A 21,555-nucleotide genomic window follows, 5' to 3' on the forward strand; every position below is an offset into this window, starting at 1 on the left:
GTCCTTAATCCTCCATGACCAGAGAGCACTTTACAACTTATCTTTCTTGGCCTGCTTTTTCTCATGCTCATGCTGTGCCACGTACACGGGGTCTGAGGCCAGAGTGGAATAACCACTACTCACCCCACAATGAATGTCTCTAGATATGAACTTGTTAAATAGAAGGGCAGACTGTATTTTTTTTTAGAATTTTTATACTTTTTAAAAAGGTGAAGTTCACATAGCACAATTAACCATTTTATTCAGTGGCATTTATTTAGTACAGTCACAACGTTGTATAACCATCATCTCCATCTAGTTCTAAAACATTCCCATCACTCCAAAAAGAACCACTTACTCATTTATCGGTCTCCCCATTATTCCCTTCTCCTAGCCTCGGCAACCACCAATCTGCTTTCTGATTTTCAGCATTTTTAAAAATTAAAAGTGTAATTTATATTTGGCAAAATTCACACTTTTTAGTTTTTGGTTCTGTGAATTTTCACAAATACGTTAACTTGTGTAACCACTACCACAATCACGATATAAATTAGTTCCCTCATCTCCCCATGTCCCTTTAGGTCCATGCAGCTCCTGGTAACCACTGATCTATTCATACAACTCATAGGTTTGCCTTTTCCAAAATGTCATAAATGGAATCATGCAATATTTAGCCTTTTGAGTCTGGCTTCTTTCACTTACCATTATAACTAATTTTCTCGCTGTTGAGGTATATCTAGCTAAATTTATATACGTTAAATACACATCTGAGGGGAGGGGCTTATTAGGATCTGGGCGGGGACACCATTTCCAAGGCCTGCCAAGCATCCCTTTTGGCCAGGTGCAAGGCGCACACCATGGGCTTCATGCAGTTCCTAAGAGGGTCAACAGAGAGCGCTGTGGGCCTAGGACACCTGGCCCACCATGGGCGGCGGCTCCACCTCCTTCCGGTGCCCGCGAGGCTGTTCAGTTCCTAGACGCCAGAGGCGGGGTTTAGGGGTAAGCCCAAGAAAATGCCCCCTCCCACGACCTGCGGTGGCGCTCCGAGACCGTTGGCGGTCTCACCAACAGGCCACAGAAGTCAAGGGCTGGGCTGCGTGCCCTACCCTTTCCCGGGCTCGTCCCGCCCCACCCCTTTGGTGCGCATGCTCTTTGGTGCCTCAGGCCGTCTCGCGCGCACTAGTCTGGCCCCGCCCCGGCGCCAGGCGTCGGTGCGCTCTCACGCACGCTCCACGCAAATGCCGCAAATGTGCGGCTCCTGCGTTTCTCCCGCGCGGAGGCGCTCGCTGACTGTCTCGCGACTCCCCGCACCTCGAGTAAGCGCTGTGTGGACCCGAGTGTGGGAGCCTCGGCTGCCCGGCGGAAGCCCGGCGCGCCGCACTCGTTCCTGATGATGGTCTAGAGGGCGCAGTAGAAAAGGTGACATTAATTTTAATAACGTGTTTAATTATAATTCACAGTATCCGAAACACTGTCATTTCAGCACAGACGAATGTAAGAAACTACGCACGAAAACTTTTCCCGCTTAGTGTGGGGAGCTTGGTGTGCACCCTGCCCTGGCCATATCTCTGTGGTGTCGCCATGAGTCCAGGTTCAGGAGCCACGCGTAGGGCGGCGTGGGTCCGGACCAGCAGCCACGCGTGGGGCGGCGCGGGTCCAACCCTTGGGGGCACATGGGAGCCAGAGCTGGTGGTCAGAAGAGGACAGTGTCCTACAGCAGTGCAGACACTAGCCTGAAGAGAAAGAAGTGGAAATGTGGAAACAGGATCGTAGATCTCCAAGTCATGTTTAGAAGCTTAGACTTTATTTTTTGCGTGAAATAAAGGGGTCTAGTAGAGACATGATCAACCCAGCGTTCAACAAAACCTGTTTTAAAAACCATTTAATTAAAGTACTTATTGTATAGCATACACTCAAAAGAGGGAGCGTACCTTGTGTTTAGTTCTGTGAAATTTCGCAAACCGAATATACAACCATGTAGCCAGCACCTCACTAAGTCATCAAGTAGTTTGTTTTTGAAAACTTTTTAGAATTTGGAAATAGTTATAGAAATGTGCTGGGAAGTCCTGTGCACCCTTTCATCAAGCTTCCCCCAGTGTTAACATCTTGCACACCTAAATTACGACACAGAAACCAGGCAGTTGCTATTTGTGCAGTCTGTGAGGCTTATTCGGATTTTACCAGTTTTACATGCTTTCTTGTATGTGTGTACATAGTTCTGTACCATTTGCACTAGCAAATGTGAGAATTCGAGTTTCTCTGCATCCTCACAAGCACTCGACATTGTCAGATTATTCTTTTTTTATAGTCATTCTGGTAGGTGTACAGTGGAATCTCACTGGTTTTAATTTCTATCATAAATGAGTTTTATCTATTTTAGATATTCGTACAACTCATATAAGTATATAGTTGACCCTTGAACAACATAGGGGGTTAGTGGTGCTGACCCCTCCCCGCAGTCGAAATCCACGTACTTTTGACTCCCCTGGAAACTTTACAGTTGTCCCTCTGTCTCTGTGGAAGTTTGGTTCCAGGACTCACAGCCAAAATACCAAAGGCTCTTATATAAAATGGTGTAGAACAATATGTACAGTCGACCCTCGGAATCTGCGGATTCCCAACCTCAATTGAATATACTGTTTTTGATCATGGTTGGTTGAATCCAAGGATGTGAAATCTGGGGATATGAAAGGCCAATGGTATATTTATCGAAAATTCATGTTTAATGGATACACACAGTTCACACCCATGTTGTTCAAAGGTCGACTATATACTCTGGCTTCTTTTGCTCAACATAATGTCTCAGATTCATTTATGTTTTTATGTATATTAGTTTTTTATTGCTAAGTGTATTCCATTGTATGACTATACCACAGTTTGTTTAGCCATTCACCTAGTGATGGACATTTAGGTTGTTTCCATTTTATGGCTACAGGGAATGTATTTTAGTAGGTACTGTCCCACGAATCAATTGTGGCAGTTCCCCTTCTGCCACCAGTATGTGAGGTGGTAAGGTGGCAGTGAAGAAGATACATCCTAAGTATGTGCCATTGACCGTCTTTGCTGGTGGTTTCTTTGGGAGAGCCTGGGCATTTCTCTGCTGGTGGTTTCTGTGGGAGAGCCTGGGTATTCCTGGTGGCTTCTCTACCTCTTTTAAGGGTCTCTGTTAGAGATAGACTTCATGGGTAATGTCTGTCTGCTCCCAAGCTCTCAAGGATGGTTACATTGTACTGTGTTCTCTTTAAGAAGAGCCTCAGAAGAAATTCCTGTCAAGTCTCAGTAATAGAAATAATTTCACTTCTCCTGAGCAGTTGGTTGGTTCTTATTTTAAGGACACTGTGAATTGGCAAGTGATCAAGTTACACACATGTGAGGGACTTACGAAAGTAGTGCCATTTGCTTTTGTATCAGCCTTGTGAATGGCTCTATTTTGTGTGCCTGCCTTTGTGTGGTTTTCTTCTACTGTTACTTCCAATTCTCGCTTTCTTGATGTATTTTATGAGTACTTGGAACCCATCTTTATGCTCTTATGGTAGTGGAGGATGTAATAAATGTTTCTTGTATCATGAATTGGGGGCATCTTTGGCAGCAGAGTAGTTGCCCCAGCTCTGTGAGATGTTTGAAGGACCATCTAGTGGAACGGAGGGGCCTTCCTATGACCTTGGCCTCCTTAGTGGTTAATTAAATGGCCTTAGACCAGTATGTAAAGCATATGCAAATCCTCCAGTTGCCTCTTGGAGCTGGCTAGCCACACACTCTTTAGCCTCAGATTTTGTCGGCTTTGGTGCCCCCCCCCACCATCTGAGTCCATCCCACTGTCCCTTCTTTATCCAGCTGCCCCTTTGTGTTTTCCTGTATGTTACTGTCCCTGTGGCATTTGTCTTTTTCACTCTCTTAAGTTCTGCTTGCCTTCCTGTGCCCTACAAGTCCTGAGCTGGGGTGGGGTTAGCACCATCTCTTGCCTTGATTTCCTCGCTTCTCCTGTCTTGCTGAGTTGCAGGTTTCTTCTGTTGATTGACAAGAACATGTGCTGACCTAGAGGAGTGGGTAGGACTGGATGGAGGCTGCGGAACAGGACCAGACCTAAATCTCACAGCTGTATGAAGGAATGAGCTCCCAAACCTGCTCTCCCCAACACACCCCTGGTATTGAAAAGGAGCTAAGAATGACAGCTGCGGAGTTTCCTGAATTAGGGGACCCAAATCACAGGTTGTCCTGGGTGCAGCCTGTCTGGGTGGACAGCCTCAGGATCAAATTTAATAGGAAATGGGAAAGTGATTCAAGAAGGCTGTGGGTACTACACATGTATCAGAGATTAGTTAGTTGATACTGGTCTCTCTCACATTGTCTCTCGCCTTGTGGGAGATAGAGCGGATGCTTTGAAAATTCTGGTTGCAAAGAGAATTGATGAAAATCTCCTGTTCCCTTGTATATAGAAGGAAATATCAGTGGGCCTGGCTAGGCACTGGGGATGAGTGGAGGACTCCGTATTTCAGATCAAAGAAGAGGTGGTCTCCATTCCCCATGGGATCCTTGTGGTGCGTGTTCCTGGCTTTGAGTGGGAAGGCGAAGTAGCAGATGGGGAGGAGATCTGGAGCACTGTGGCTCATTCTAGACCCAACATTGTGTTCAAAACAATGGAGTTGGTGCTCTCTTTAGTGAGTTTTCTGTCAATGGATGTTTTCAAACAGGCTGGATATATATATCTGTCAGTTATTATGGAGGAAATCCCTGCTTTGGGTGGAAATGCAGGTCCTTCTAAGGTAGGCAACATATAATTATTAAGATAGATGGGAAAATATGCTCGATGAGAGTTACTTGCTGCGCCGTGTTAGTATTGATCCAGACGCGGAGGCCTGCATTGTTAGGGTCCCACTCCATCGCCTGAGCCCCCTTGAGGAACTGTTTGAGGAATAGATTAATCTAGCAAGTCAGTTGCCAAAAGAGGGACTAAACTACAGGAACGGTGTGAGGGTGAAGACCTTTAGGCTGAGGGCTCTGGCAGCTTCTGTCTATGACTAGGCTGGGGATAGAGGGGGTTTTGCCCTGGGAAAGTAGCAATGGTGATGGGTGATGTGGGATGAAACCAGTGTGGAGATTTCTCAGGGATAAGTAAGGTCTGTTTAAGAATTTATGACCCGAGAGCTTATCTTCAGTTGAATCTACCCCCTTTTTAATCTCTCTTATTTTCCAAAAAGAGTGTCTTATTTTATTCTTCAATTTTAAAAAACTGTAGTAAAAAAATATATGTATAACATAAAATTTATGGTTTTAACCATTTTTAATGTACAGTTCAGTGGCATTAAGCATTCATGATGTTTTGTAACCATCACCACTTATATCCATCTCCAAAACTTTTTCATCATTTTAAGTAGAAACTCTGTACCCATTAAACAACAACTCACATGCTCCTTTCCCCCCAGACACTGGCAACCACCATTCTACCTTCTGTCTATGAATTTGCCTATTCTAGGTACTTCATGTAAATCAAATCATACAATATTGTCTATTAAGAGTTGAATTATATCCCCCCCAAATTCACATGTTGAAGTCCTAAGAATGTGACTTTTTGGAGATAGGGTGTCACAGAAGTAATTAAGATGAAATGAGGTCATGTGGATGAGTCTAATCCAATATGACCATTGTGCATGTAAGAAGAGGCTATTAGGACACATTGCACAGACTGAGAAATGATTATTTGAGGACACAATGAGAAGGTGGCCATCTGCAAGCCAAGGAGAGTGGCCTCAGGAGAAACCAAACTTACCCACACCTTCATCTTGGACTTCCATCCTCCAGAACTATGAGAAAATTAATTTCTGTTGTTTAAGCTCGCTAATCTGTGGTATTTTGTCATGCTAGCTTGAGCTGACTAATATATTGTCTTTTTGTAACTGGCTTATTTCACTTAGCATAACATTTTCAGGGTTCATCCATGTTGTGGCACATGTTAGAATTTTTTTTAATGGCCGAATAATATCCCATTGTATGGGTAGATTATATTCAGTTGATCCATTCTTCTGCTGATGGACCCTTGCATTGTTTCCTCCTTTTAGGTATTGTGAATAATGCTGCTTTGACCATAAGTGTATAAGGTTCTGTTTGAGTCCAAACAAGGGGTCTTTAAATCAAATGCAGTTAATACCTTAAACTGTGCTAGGTGAACCCTTTCCCTTCCTGCGTGGGTTGGGGTTCCATGCTTTCTCTGACTCTTCAGCCTGTGCCCTTTCCCTGTCCCCATGCTTCCCACACACCCCTCTACCCTTTTCCCTGATATGCTGATTCCTCCCTGCCCTTGACAGTATTCACTTGGACGGATGGGAAATGTCATGGGTTCGTGAGTCAGACAGATCACAGTTCTGGTGCAGTCAGCTTTATTCCTTGTTGGTGATGTTGAACAGGTCACATCAGCTCTCTGAGCCCCGCTTGGTCTTGTGAAATGGTGAAATAGATTCATCTCTCATCACATGTGAAGTACCTGGCGCAGAGTGGACACTTTATTGACTTTGACTTCCTTTCCTCTCCATGACCAGGTGCTACCTCCTCCCCTCACGCTGGCCCCTCTCCCCAGCCGTGAACATGGATTGGAAGAGTCAGCAGTGTAGTAGTCAGGATTCTCCCGAGAAATAGAATCAATAGGGTGTATATTTATAGAGAGAGATTATGGGTACTGGAAAGTCTGAAATCCACAGGGGAAGCCAGCAGGCTAGAAATTCCACTGAGAGTCAGGGTTGCAGTGGAGTGCGAAGGCCGTCTGAGGCGGGATTCTTTCCTCCTGTAGAACCTCAGTCTTTTCTCTTGGACTGATTAGATGAGCCCCACCCACATTATGGAGGGTGAGCTGTTTTACTCAAAGTCAACTGTTTTAAATGTTAATCACATCTAAAAATACTTTTACAGCCACATGCAGACTGATATTTGACTAAATAACTGAGCACCATAGCCTAGTCAAGTTAACACAGAAAATTAACCATCGCAATTGATAACTTGTCATTTCTCTTCAAAGTGGTCTATAGATTCATTGTAATCCCAATTAAAATCCAAGAAGGCTTTTTAAAAAAAAAATTGATAGGTTGATTCCAAAATTCATATGGAAGTTCAAGAAAACTAGAATAGTCAAAACAACTTTTGAAAAGATCACAGTTGGAAGATTCACACTACCTGATGTCAAGATTCATTAGGAGGCCTGGTGATCAAGACAGTGTGGTATTAGTGAAAAAATAGACATATATAGATCAATGGAGCAGAATGTAGTCCAGAAATAGATTCATCTCCATCAGTCAATTGATTTTCAAAAAAGGTGGAAAGGCAATTCAGTGGAGAATGGTGCTGGAACAACTGGACATCCATATGTAAAAATCTAAACTTGCTCCATATTTTGCAACATATTGTTGAAAAGTAGGACAGACTGGATCATAGATCTAAATGTAAAATCTAAAACTATTAAACTTTTGGAAGAAACAGGAAGAAATCTTTGTGACCTTGGGTTAAGAGTTCTTAGGTATGACACCAAAAGCATAATTCATAAAAACAAATTGATACACTGGACTAGATAAAAATTAAGAAATTTTGCTCTTTGAAAGACACTTGAGTAAATGAAAAGACAAGCCAGAGACTGGAAGAAAATATTTACAAATGATATAGCTGAAAATGGCTTGTATTATATATAAAGAACTTTCAGGACTCAATAAAACAACTTATAAAAAATGAACGAAAGATTTCAACAGGCATGTCACCAAAGACACCAAAAATGTGGATGACAAATATGAATATGAAAACATTAGTCAGTAGGAAAATGTAAATTAAAACTACAATGAGATATAGCTACATACTTATAAGAATGACGAAAATTTAAGAGACTGACCATACCAAATGTTGGCTAGGATGTGGAGGAACTGGTGGTGGGAACATAAAATGGTATAATCATCTTTGAAAGATGTTTAACAGACACCTACAGTGTGACCTAGCCATTCCACTCCTTGGTATTTACCCAAGAGAAATGAAAGCATATGTTCATAAATTTAATTGGATATGAATGTTCATAGCAGCATATTGGTAATAGCCAAAACTTGGAAGCAACCTAAACGTCTCTCAACAGGCGAATCAATAAATTGTGGTTCAGTAAGTCCTTACTTAATGTCGTCAGTAGGTTCTGTGATTTTAAGCAGAACAACATATAACAAAACTAGTTTCACTATAGGTCAATTGATATAAGTGAGTTAAGTTTCTATGGCATCTCACCAACATAATGAAATGACATTGAACAAAACATTCGAGGGCCTGCTGTACATCCACACAATGGAATACTATTAAGAACAAAAATGAATAAACTATCGATACATGCTACAACATGAATAAATCTCAAAATAATTATGCTGAGTTAAAGAAGACAGATAAAAAAAGAACACGTACAGCCATGATTCCATATATATAAAAATCTAGGCAATGCAAACTAACGTGCAGTGACCACAGATCAGTGGTTGCCTGGGAAGGGGTAGAGGGAGCAACTACGAAGGGAGAGGAAGAAAATTTGGGAGTGAAGAATCTGTTATTTTGATTGTGGTTATACTTATATGTCAGAATGTGTCAAATTGTACACTTTGAATATGCATTGTTTGCTGTGTGTCCATTACAGGTTAATAAAGCTGTTTTAGAGGTAAAGCACATAGAAGATACCTAATCGACTCTTGTTCCTTTCCAAGGTGGCCGACTGCTACTCTCACAGTGACACCCTCCCCCAGCCAGACAAACCAGTGTCTACTTTCCCTCGGCTTCACAGATCTGGCTCTCAGGGGCTGTCACATGCCCTTTGAAAATTGCATCAAATAGCACATTGCAGAGGCAGCAAAGGTTCTGGAACCCCTGCACCATGGGAAATGGATCTCTGTCTCTCCACCCTTTGACTTACATCACATCGTCAGACAAGTCTCCTCACTCCCCCTTTTTCCCTTCCCATCAGCATTCTGTCTCTTCCAGAGGCTTGGGAAAGTTAATCTAGCCAGCGACATCAAAAGTCAGAGGTTGAAGGTTTTCCTTAACTAACCATTAGGGCTTTACCCTCCTGACCTTTGGGGAGGGGCTGAAACATATCAGTGCCTCTCAAATAGGGTCCTTGTCACTTAGCCTTATAACTCCCTCGGTCAGAAGATTGAGGCACGTCAAGGTTGTTGACTTGCCGCAGACTTTGTATCAAGTTAGTGCAAATACTGGACAAATTCAGCAAATACTGGACAAATTCAGATTCCTAACTCCCAGACCTAACCCAAGGGATGCCCCCGCCCTCACCCTCCCACCCCCACCCTGTGACCCATGTCATGTGACCCCAGGGCTGCTAGGGGAGAGACTCCAGCAGAGGCCCTGCCTTCCAGGGCCTGGCAGCTGGCACAGGAGTGGCAGAGTGAGCCTCCGAGCAGCCTCGTGGGGTCTGCACTCCTTCTCCATCACGTCCGCCCAGTTGCCCTAGTGACTGTGTGACCCTTCTCCCCCGCCCTCACTGCCACCAGCCCTATAAATAGAGGCGAGGAGCAGCTGGGCTCTCTTGGCAGTCACCATGAGGGCTCTGGTCCTGCTCTGCTGCTTTGTGGCGTCGCTCCTGCTCCCAGGACAAGCAGGTATGACCCCACCCCTGTCGGCCAGGCCAGACTGCAATCCCCAGTCTGTGGTATGGGGGGCTTGGGTGGTAGTTGGAGGATGAGGCCTCTGATTCTTGGGGCTGATGGCTTGTCTCATATCGTCCCCATACTCCTCCCTGGGGCCCCGGAGAAAGAACTGGGTGTGGAGAGAACCCGAGAGCAGCCAGTGGGCTCTCCATGAGGCCGGAGGAAGCAGAAGCAGTGAACTGAGAGGTGCAGGAAGGTGTGAGGCCTGAGCTAGGGGCCAGAGAGAAGGTCTGGCCGGTAGCTGCTGGAGAAGAGAGCCCCAAAAGTCAAGACTAGCAGAGCCTCCTGGCCAGACCAAAGAACCCAACCTTGGAGCAGGAGGGGCTCCTGGAGGTAGTTGAGTTGCCCCTCCCACCTGGTGGTGATCTGGTGGGAGGCCTGGCTTTGCATGATGGAAGACAGGGGGCCATACTGGGCAGAGTCCGGAGTTGCCTGGGGAGCAGTGGGATAGAGTGGGGGTCAATTTGGGATGGGATTGGAGATAGAGTTGGAGCTGGGCTAGAAACTGAGTTGGACAAGAGTTCGGATGTGGAACAGGACTGTTCTGGAGCAGAGCTGGGCTTGGCTGGGCTTAGTTAGAAGGGGCTGGGGGCCAGTGTGCCATGGTCTTCCTTTGACATCTCAGCACTGTGTGTGGCAGAAGTAGCTCTGGTTGCAGCATGGGGGTTATTTATAGGTGTAGAGGGGACACCAGAGCATTTTGCCACCTCTCTGTTCCTGAGATTCCTGGGGCTGGGTTCCCCTTGGAGATGCTTCTGGGGTTCTCTGGGGACTCCCTTCCCCAGGAATCTGGGACTCTGTTTTATCTATTCACGACTCTGTAGTCTTTATCTGCACAGGGGACCATGGAGTCAGCGTCCTAGCCTCTCTGATCTTTGAAGTTCTGTTTCTTGAGGTCCTAGCCCCAGTCAGTAGAGCAGGTGGCAGGGGCAGCAGAAGCTATTACCTCAGGAGTTAGAGATGAGGGTGGGGGGCTCAAGCTTCATATGTGCTGCTGGGCCCTGCCCTTGTCTGCCCTTGAGTTAATTTGGGCTCCATGGGCTGCAGTGGCTGGAGTGGTGAGGATTCCAAGCGGCTGTCAGGTGGCTAAGTATGGAAACAGCCGTGTAATTGGATCCTAAACCCAGAGCCAATGCCACCTTCTCCCCTTTACGGCCCCTCCTCTGCTTCTCCCAGCCCCAGCTGCCACCTCTCTCTGCTTCCACACAACAGGCCTAGGAACTTTTAGCCTTTTAGGGACATCCTTTGTCTTTCCTCTCAGCGAGGGAACTGGACATCTGGAATGTTCCACAGGCCTCACTGGGAATCTTGCTCTAGGGAAAGGAGGCAGGTGCTTTGTTTAAAGATCCTCTCCCTGTGCGCTCCTTCCTTCTTGGACTCCTTGGTGTGCACTGGCCTGGCTTCCAGGGAGAGGTAGTCCACCAGCAGGCAGGGTTCCCTCCCTCCATGTCCTGCTCACACTTGGGCTATAGATTCTTACCCATGTGGATTTGATCACTGCTTTGGTTATAGGTTGTATACCCCAAATGGCTTTCTCCTACACCCACTGAGAGGTTCCAGCCATAAGGGTGGCTTACCCCTACCCCCATATTGACAGTCTTTCCTACTGTCCATCCAGTAAGTGTCACCCGGCCCACAGCAACTTTGCTCCTGGACTTCCCGCCCCACCACTGGGTCCTCATTTTCATGCCTTCTTCTCATCCCTTCTTCTTATCCCCAAGTAAGGGACCAGGCATTCTTCCTGATGCCGGGATGCACATGGAGCCACCAGGTTCCTGTCACCAGACACCTCCTACCCCCTGCCCCCAGTCTTTTGTAACTACTGGGGTTCTTTTCTTTGTCTTGGGGAACTGGCCTGGGGACAGGCCTGCTCAAGGATGGAAAAGCAGGCTTTAGTCGATTTACTCTGTCACCTCATTGTCCAGGTAAGGGAACAAAAGCCAGAGGGATGAAGAGATGTGTTCAAGGTTAGACAGTGAGTGAATGACAGGCACACGTAGTCCAGGGCTAGTCTTACTTCATCTGGAAGTTCCTGTCCCTCTCTGGCCTCCCTGAACTACTCTGCCTGTTGGGGTGTATGAGGGGTGGTGAGGAGGCTGCCTTCTGGTAGCTTCCCCCAGGATGCAGGACAAAAATGATGCCATTGGTCCTTTGACTTCTTGGAGGGCGGGGTAGGATAGGGGGTGCTGAGAAAACATTTATTTGGGTTTAAGCAGTTGGCATTTGGTAGGCTGAATTCGGGACATCTTTGCTTCCTGTTGCCTGCTGGATACAGAGACAGGTTGGGGACAGATGAGGTGGGGTGATGCTCTGAGTCTCTGCATACTTCATCCTCCAGCCCAGCCCTGGTTGCAGATGTGCAAGTCTGCTCTGCCTCCCACCATAAAATCCCAATGGTGAGAGGTTAGTGCACGCTGGGGCTGACCCACTCCTCCATGAGAGACGAGGGTATATGGTGACCACCAGGAATTGTGCCCTCTTGAAATCCCCTCCTCACCCACCCCAGGCTTGTTTTTTTTTCTAGAAAGAGGCCTGTTCACATTTCCTAAACAGGGCTGTGCAACAGCTATGATCTACCATGGGGAGGGCCAGCCAAGAGTCATGAGCTTGGGGGTTCTGAGGAAAGAGCAGACCCTAAAGCCTTTCCAGCCCCCTGCAAGCTGTGTCCCCAATGGGCTTCCGGTTTCTAGCTCAGTGCAGCTGGACAAGCCTGTAGGGAGTATCTAGTCCACCACTTTCTCCCATAGAGTTTGCGAAGTACTAGTCTGGGATTCGCTAATGGATGCATCCTCCCAGATGTGGACACCTTGCTTGGCAGCCTGTGAAATGGCATTTTGGAAATGCTGTTTTTGCTTCATGTCTGGGTGTGACAGTGAAGGTTGAACAGCTAGTTCATGACAGGGCCAGAGCTGGAATTCAGGTTTCTTCACCTCTTGTCCAGTGCTTTTGGCCACTTATACCCTCAGAAGGAAGTTCCCATGAGGCCAATTGCATCTGCCTGGCCATTTGGTGCTCATTGGTGATGGGCTGGGATAGAGCCTGGTCCCTATGGGCACAGGAGAAAGATGGCTGTTCCTCTTCTGACCTGGTCTGAGGGGCCAAGGATAAGACCTAGGTGCTGTGTCACCTGGCCTGAACTTGGGGGTAGTAGCTGGGGGCATGGGAAGGAGTGGGGTCTGCTGCTCTGGAATGCTGGGCTAAGCCTTCTCTCCTGGGCACCTTTGCTTCTCCAAATTGAAATCCAGACACACTCATGGTACAGCCCCTTCATTTAAATATTGCTGGAGTGTGTAAAGCCCTTTCAAATACCTTGCCACATTTCATCATTCATCCATTCCATATTCATTGCATATCTACTATTTTTCAGGTGTGGTTCTGGGGCAATTCAGATAAGCATCTTGTCCTCGGTGGGCTTACAGTCTGGTAGATGAAACAGCGTAGTCTGCCTCGGGGCTCCATGTGCACAAAGCAGACATGTAGAGATGTTGGGAGGAACAGGTGAAGTGAGGTGGGATGCAGGGTAGTGGGGAGGTTATTTTTAACTGAGTGGATCGAGAAATGTTTTATAGATGAGGGAATGTTTGACCTGAATCTTGTAGAAAGTAGATTCATATGTGAAAAGATGGAAGGATGAGAATTCTACATAAAGGAACTGGATAAACAAACTCAGGAAGTCAAGAAAGAATGGAGCTTTGGGGAGAACCAGGAAAGGACACACTGTTCTGCCTGGAACAAGGGCAGGCAAAGAGAAGTGCGGGTCGTGTGAAGGGCCTTGAGTGCGGGGCTGAGGACAAGGGCTTTGTTCTGTGGGCAGTGGCTATCACTGAGGGCTTCGGAAGAATTCACCTAGCAGTTGTTTGTAGGGAGGAGTGTAACAAGGGGAGATTGATCAGATAGACAATTACGTCAGAAATGCAAGTAAGAGGGTGTGAGCTCCAGCGAGGAAGGAGCCCTCCTGGGTTTAGTGCAGGAACATAAGAGAAAAGAACAGATTTAAAAGTTCAGTTTGTATCATTGTGAATTTCAGGTGCCTGTTGAATATTCACACGGAGACATTTAGCTAGAAAGGTGGGACTGGAGCTGAGGAGGGAAGTCAGGCCCAGGGGTCCAGAATGAGATTCATTTGGGTAAAGATGAGGGTGAGGCTGTGAGATCGCTGAGGGAGCTGTAGATTTGGGAAATGGAAAGAACACGATAAATGGACTTCAGGGAGAGAGAGTGACCCAGAGGCCAAGGGAAAGCATGCCTCCTAGAAGGGGCAGGCAACAGGATCTGATACCAGAATTGCTGAGGAAGAGAAGGCGCTGGCTTTGCCATGCAGGAGGTTGCTGACATTATGAGGGGCCTATGTGGGTTCAATGAGGATGCAGAGGCAGCATATTCAGAAGGTGAGACTTTGCAAAAGTGAGTGGGTGGGTTTGCAGAGGCAGAACGTTTTCTTTTTAACGCTAGAGACGACTAAGTGTGTTTGTGGGCCAATGGGGAGAGGGGGGGAATGTGACCGGGATGTTAGATGCTCGAGGAGTGAGGACGAGGTCTGACATAGATCTTAGGGGATACACATGCCATGGCACTGCAGAGCCTTCAGAGGGACACTGAACATTCAGATGGACTCAGTAGTCCCGGTGCCAGTCAGGGAGCTGAACTAGGGAGTAGGGAACCTGGTCTACGCTGGGGATTGCTGTGGAGGGCCTGGAAGGCCACAGAGGAACCAGACTGATCTTCCCAAGAACCCAGAGAGGTAGAAAGCACTGGGACCAGCCTGGAAAAGCACTGGGCAGAGCCTGAAAGACCTGAGGCCCAGAGATGAAGTCAATGAATCAGCAGTTTAGTCACAGTAAATACTTTCTCACTGTTGGTGAGCCCCCTGCCCCCAGGCCAGATGCTGTAGAGAATTAGAGGGCAGAATTTGACCTCATCTAAGGCATCCATTCAGCAAATGTCCACTGGGTCTACAGTGGAATAAGCTCTGGTTTGGACTCCAGTGAGTTTCTAGGTGTTTTTCTGGCTCTGAGGCCTCTGCTCCCCAACCAGCAGGACTCGTTTTGGGATGAGGGGTCTGAAGGAGATGAGTAAGTTGGGTTGATGAGCTGACTTGTGTTCTCTCACCACCTGCTCTGGGGGCCCAGGACTCTCAAAGACTGTCTACTCACCTGCCTTCTTAGGGGCCTTGAGAGCTAGAAGTCAGTCTTCAGACTCCCGCATCAGTCCTGTTGGGTTCTTTCTTCCTTTTGGTGGCTCCAACAGGATTAGTGACTTCAGTGGAACTTGGTGTGGAGGCATGTGGCCCAAGTTTCCCAGGTGACCTCGGTTCTCATTCTTCCTTGTGGAACGGAGACAGCTTAGGTTCCCTTCCCTCCCCGTCCCCTGGCCCTGCTCTGTCCCTGCTCCTAAGACACGCTATCAGCAAAGACCCCGAAACTTCTTTTAATGAGGGCCCATGGCTCAACACTTAGACTGTCACTTTCCCAAATCACTTTTTGTTTGAAAGGACTCAGAAGATTTTAGCTCAAGGAATACATCTCTAACATAGAATTTCCCATTGTTTTGGTTGGCAGAGTCTTAGCCAAAGTTTCTAATCACAGCATTGAGACAATAAATGGTTCACTGGTTCTGAGCACAGAGGGCCTGAGCTATGGAGTGGGCTTTCTCTACTGGGTTCTAAAGAAATAAATGACTGAGTGAATGAATGAACTGGGCACAGCTTTAGGCCTTCCAAACTTGACTTGCCCAGGGCTCTGGAGGCCCCAAGCCTCTCTGCTCACCCCAGCCCTGGTGTCCTCACCAGGAGGTGAAAGGTGCAGCATAATTCAGCAAATGCAATGGGTCAGATTAAGCCAAGTTTCTGAAGAGGTTTTCCTGGCCTTTGTCTCCTGGGCTGACGTCCTTCTCTGGGATCAGGAAGTCCTGTCCCATTATTGATTTCAGCCTCATACCTCTTTTGCTCCAAAGGTGATTTTTTGCTCAAAGTCCCAGGCACCCCTTTGCCCAAGAGACATGCCTGTGCTTGTCACTTCCTTGTTCTCCCTCACAGAGGGCCCCAGAGCTGCCATTCCTGAGCTGTCCAGCCTCAGGGTGGGGGGCTTGGGTGGCAGAATCGGTTCCTGCCTCTCAAAGTGCCCAAGCTATTAGGAGTCAGCCATTCACACCCTCATCCAGGGCCTACAGTAGCCTCCTCTCCCCCCATCTCCAGCATTTCCCTAGCCGGTGTGAAGCGGAGGCTGCCACACATTGCCCAGGTGCTAGATGTACCCAGAGGTTAGAGTCTGAAGACCATGAGACTCGTGCCATTGGCAGCTCCAACTTGGTGCCATCCCAGGAGCCTGTTTTTCCTGGGGATAATGGGACCACAGGAAAGCATAGTTGCTGTGGTTCTGTCCAGCTCCAAATCCTGGGGCTCAGAAGGATTTCAGATGGGATGTTGGCCCAACTGAGGCAGGCCCCCCCCCTCCCGCCAGGATCACTGCAAGGGTGTTAAGGGATGACAAAAAACTTTCTCTTTGGACTCTTTAGTCAACCCCTTCCCACAGGGGTCCTTGACCTTCACGACCTTGAGAGCATTTGGTCATCTAGTCCTCTGTCAACTCTGAGTGCTGAAGGGCACAGAATGAGTATGAGCTGTGTGACTAGCCCTGGGGAGAAGGAGGGCTCAGCACAGAGTCCTAGAGAAGTGGAAGATGTGGCTATCCCTGGGGAGCCCACCCTGGGTTGGGGAATCAGGATGGATTCATGATTGGAGTGAGGGGCAGAATATGATCAGCAGGAGGCAAATCTGATTGGGACACTCTAGGATCTTAGAGGGAGAAGAGTGGGGCTGGTTAATCACACAAGGTGGGCACTTGAAAGAGAGGCAGGAAAGGTGAAGCGATATGAGTCCCTCTCTGAAAGGCCCAGCTCTCCAGCCTGACACCACTCTGTGGCTCCCACGAGGTCCTGGCCGGCCACACTATGCAGGCGGAATGGGCTATGTCTCTGTCCCCAGGAGCTGACTTTCTATTTGGAGAGATGTCATACACTGAAAAAAATGTAACTAACACCCCAGCAGCTCTGGTTGGAGTTCAGAGGAGGGCTGGAAGGTCGGCCTCATGAAGGGACAGGTTTCCTGCTGGACTGGGTGGAAGGGGATGATCTCTGGCCTGTCAGCTCCAAGAGGACAGGGGCTGTGTGTTCGTTTAATTTGCATGCCACTGTGTCACCGACGCTTAGCACATGCTTGGTTCATTGAAGGCTCTTAATAATGTAGATGAATGAATCGCTGATTTATGCAGGCAGAGATGGAAGAGCATCTGAAATGGTGATCAAAGCCAAGAGTGGGGAAGCTCAGCATTGCACTGCACTGCCAGGAACAGGACAAGACCAGCTCTGGCTAGATTGTAGGGCACCTGTTTGGGGGAGATCAGACTATCCTGATGGGTCGGGGCCCGTTGCGAAGGGCCTTGAATGCCAAGTCAAGTGCCTCTCTCCCTAGCCTGTTCCCTTTGCCACTATCCCCTCCTTTTTCTCTCTCTTAGATATTTTTGGATCTTTCTAGAGCAGAGACTATATTCTGAGCTCAAACAGGTGCAGGCAAAGTCTGGCCTGGAGTTCTGGACCCACGGGAAGTGGGTTGTGCTGGGAGCTCAGCCCAGAACCAGGCCAGAGGAGAAACCAGGGGTTTGGGAGCACTCCCCACCCTTCTACCTCCCTGTCACCAGGTAGCCGCCCAAATTGTGGCCCCTGGTCCTCCTCCAAGTGGCCATTTGGTTAGGACCTCAGCCAGCCCTGTTGTCTCCCATAGGATTTTCCCTGAATGGCAACAGGTAAAGACCTGACAAAGCCATTACCTTGAAAATCTTGTCTCTGATGTGTATTTGATTCCACAGCTGCCTGCCCTGGGCACCTGTGCCCACCAGAGAGACTTGTAGCCACTTTGGTGGTTACTTATCTTTTTCCTTTGCATATCCTCTTACCCTTTATTTCACGTGTCAGGCAGTAGAAGGTAACTTATTTCTCTAACTTATCCCGGGAGTTCAAGACACCAGGAGTGCTACCTAGGATCTGGGGATACATCTGGAAAAATTAGAGAAGGTTCACAGCGCTCACCGTTGCCTGCCTGGCCTCAGGCACCCAGAGAAATGAGCCTGGGTACAAGCCGTGGCAGAAATAGCAGTCTGGAGGCTAATCTACCTTTTTCTTCTTTTTGTACCTCAGTTTTCTTTCTGAATTGGTGGTTATGCTGGAGGCCTCTTCACTCAGACCCACTCATTTGAGGCTGCCCACACAGGAACAGAGCAGCCAGCCAGGGATGGGGTGCTGTGGGCACACCGGGACTCGAGGAAAAAGCAAGCACTGGCGATGTCACACATTCGCCACCAAACCCCTTATCATCTTTCCACTTGTTTGTTTGCCCATAAAATGGGATAATAATACTTTGCCCTATTTACAGCATGGGGTTATGTGACTAAAATAAACAAATGGCTCTGGGATGCTTAAAATGTCTTTTTATATCAGATACTTTTTAAGGTTAAAAGGACTGCGACAGTAATTACAGGCTATCACTGCTGTCAGTGTTCCTGTGGCTTGACATCTGCCACTGGTTTCCTCAAATATCATGAAACACGAACAACTGGGGGAATCCATCAACACAGCTGCCCCTTGTCAGGACTGTTAAATCCTTGGGATTCTCTGTCCTCAGCGAGCTTACAAACCAGGAGGGGAGACAGTTCTCACTCATGATATGAGTAGGGAACCATATAAGGCAGGTGTAATCAGGGGCTAAAAATAAGTAGCCTGAGAGTGTAGAGAAATGGGGAGCAGGTGGGGCAGGATGGGCCTTAGGCTGGTGAAAACACCACCCACTTAGCATGTATGGGGGGTGGTGGGAAAGATATCTTACGGCCAGGCTTAGGTGTTAGTTCTTATATTAGTTTCCTGGAGCTGCCGTAACAAATGACTACAAACTAGGTGACTTGAAACAACAGAAATTTATTCTGTCACAGTCTGGAGGTTGGAGGTCTAAAATCAAGGTGTCCAAAGGGTCACGTTCCCTTTGAAGGCTCCAGGGAGGATACTTCCTGCCTCTTCCAGCTTCTAGTAGATCCTGACAGTCCTTGGAGTTCCTTGACTTGGAGCCACTTCTTTCCAATCTCTATCCTCACATGGCCCCTTCTCCGTGTGTCTCTGTGTGTCCTCTCCTCTTATAAGGACACCAGTCATTGGGCTTAGGGCCCATTCTAATCTAGTATAACCTCATCTTAATTAATTACCCTATTTCCAAATAAGGTCACATGCTGAGATTCTGGGTGGGCATGAATTTTGGGGGACATTCTTCAGCCACAGTGGTTCCTTAGCCTTGGATCCAGACTGGTGAGCAGTTGCTGGCTCGGAATGTATAGTTCTCATCTCTCTCCTGGGTGGTAGTCTTTTACTAGGGACAGATGGCACCTGTTTCCTGGGTCCTCTCTGGTCCCACAGCCTATATGATTGTCCCAGCAGCTAATTTGGAGCCCTGTTGACACACCCAGGGCAAGCATGTTGAATGAATGAATGAACAGCTGGTTAGAGGCAGGGAATTCTGGGAGCAGCCGCCCAGCCTAGTGGTGATGTTGGGGAAGGCAGTGGGGAGAATTTTCCAGCTCCCTGCTGGGTATGCTCAGGTATAGATTGAGTTGGAGTTGGCACATCTTGAGGTTAGGGAGGTCTGGTTCCCAGCAGGTTATGATGGAGAGAGAAGGGGGCTGAACACCTGGAAGCAGGCCTGGCGTGCTGTGTGACCTTAGGCCCAGCATTCCTGTGTGTGCCCCCACACCCAGCCCCTCACAGTCTCCTGTCCCATGCACAGCGGGAGGGTCAGCAGGGCCTGGAGGCACCTCCTACGCCTCTGCAGAAGCTGCTTGGTAAAAGAACTTCAATTGAATCCTCTGCCCAGTCCATGAGAGGTTCCCATCTTGGCATCGCCGCCTTTCTGCACTCTCCTCTCTAGCAGCAGGAGCCCAGCCAGAAGGGCAGGTATCTGGATCTCCTCGTGGCATAATTGGGGGTCCTCAACTTGGAGTCTGGGTATTGGGGCAGCTGCGGAAGCTGGTGGCTATGGCTCTGTTACACCCTTTGTGGTTTGTCCTAGTTCTGGAGGAGAGCAGGAGAGAGGGGGTAGGTGTCCAGGGGCTTCTAGACTTTCCAGAAATGCTCACCAGTGAATCCAGTCTGTACTCCTTAGCCTGGCATATTGCTCTCTGTCCAGTGTGTCCCACTTTCCTGACCATGGCCACGGTTTCCTGCACAAAATTGTCTTGGCTCCCTCAGCCTCTGACCCGAAATGCCCTACCCGCCAGGAGCAGCTATGATGAGTCCTGAGTCCACATCCCTATGGAGGGCTGAGACTCTGCTGCCAGGAGGCAAGCACTCATGTTGCCCGCCTCCCCCTCCAATTAGATGCTCACGTCTTTAAGGGGCGATCTTAAATCTAGGAACCCAGTTATCACAGCAGCCCTCTAACCCTTTGATCACAAAGAAATAGGCCTGGGCAGGTTAAGTGATTTGGCCTGGGTGTTTTTCCGGTTCTGAATCCTGGTTCTGAGTCTCCCTTCTCCTGGAACTCTTTGCCACTGAGTTGAGAGATGGCCTTATATTTTCTCATCATCATCCGTCCATCCATCCAACAGTTGTTCTAGGTGCTGGGATACAAAATCCCTGACAGACAGGAAACCAATTAAGTAAGTAGTGTAGTTTATTAGGTGTTTACAGGTACAACAGAGAAAAAGGGACTAGGGAAGGGAGATGGGGAAGAGTAGTTGACAGACAGCATCACCAGGGTGGCTGGGGAAGGCCTCGGCAGAGAAGATGTGGAGAAGGAAGGAAAAGAATTAAATGCACTTTGTCTTTTTTCCAACAGCTTTACTTAGATACATATAATTCACCCATTTAAATTCAATAATATTTAGAATATTGCATGTCATACAATTCAGTAATTTTTAGTGTATTCACAGATACATGCGACCATCAGCCAAGTCGACTTTAGAACATTTTCCATCATCTCAAAATGAAACTCTGTACCCTCTAGCAGTCACTCCCCATTCCGCTCCACTGCCTGCCCCCTGATCCCTAGCAACCACTAATCTCTGTAGATTCGCCTATTCTGGACATTTCATACAAATGGAATCATTAATATGTGACCTTTTGTGATGGGCTTCTTTCATTTACAATAATGTCTTCAAAGTTCATCCACATGGTAGCATGTCAGTACTTCATTCCTTTTTATGGCTGAATAATGTTCCATTGTACGTATAGACCATTTTTTGTTTCTCCATTCATCCCTTGAGGGGCACTTGCATTGTTTCCATCTTTGGCTATGTGAGTGGTGCTGCTGCGAACATCAGTGTTCATGTTCTTATGTGGAGACATGTTTGGGGAAGATTTTATATTAACATTAGAAAAATCTTATATTTTTATAGTACTGTACTGCTTTCAGAATTCCATCGCCAGTCATTCGAGCCTCCCATTATCTGGCACGTAGTAGATTCTCCATCAGTAATAGTGGAATGAAGTCATGACAAACCTGGGGGTGGGCGGGGCAGGTATTTTTCTCTTTTGTTTTATTACTGATAAAACAGAAATGAAAATACTCAAGGTCCCACTACTAGTCAGGGAGTAAACTTGGGCACCTGACCCTGTCCTCCTCTCCTCCTCTTCCTCCCCGAGAGCCATGGGGTGCCCAGGGCTGACCCCCATGGTCCACCACTAGGTAGCTCTGCCTGACCATCAGGGTTCCGCCCCATGGGCAGGTTCTGCAAGGGTCTTCCACCATTCTTGAGCTCGCCTCTTTGTACCCTACTTCCAGCATATCTCCTTGAAGGATAAAGGACACCGGACCCATGAAGCCCCTAGAGCTGATGGGCATTGGCCCTTGTTGGCCACCTGTGGCCTTGGGGATGGACTATAG

At 47.7% G+C, this 21,555-nt stretch overlaps 1 protein-coding gene across 1 annotated transcript in view; it reads left to right on the forward strand.

Moving 5' to 3' along the window:
• The first annotated feature begins 9,529 nt into the window (after positions 1–9,529).
• The window catches only part of SRL (sarcalumenin), a 35,260-nt gene continuing 23,234 nt past the window's right edge, over positions 9,530–21,555 (forward strand). Inside the window, exon 1 of the mRNA XM_006913874.2 lies at positions 9,530–9,590. Within this exon, the coding sequence (XP_006913936.1) occupies positions 9,530–9,590 (61 nt within the window). The remainder of the gene's footprint in view (positions 9,591–21,555) is intronic.

The sequence above is a fragment of the Pteropus alecto genome, unplaced genomic scaffold (assembly GCF_000325575.1).
Source record: "Pteropus alecto unplaced genomic scaffold, ASM32557v1 scaffold44, whole genome shotgun sequence".
NCBI classification, from domain to species: Eukaryota; Metazoa; Chordata; class Mammalia; order Chiroptera; family Pteropodidae; genus Pteropus; species Pteropus alecto.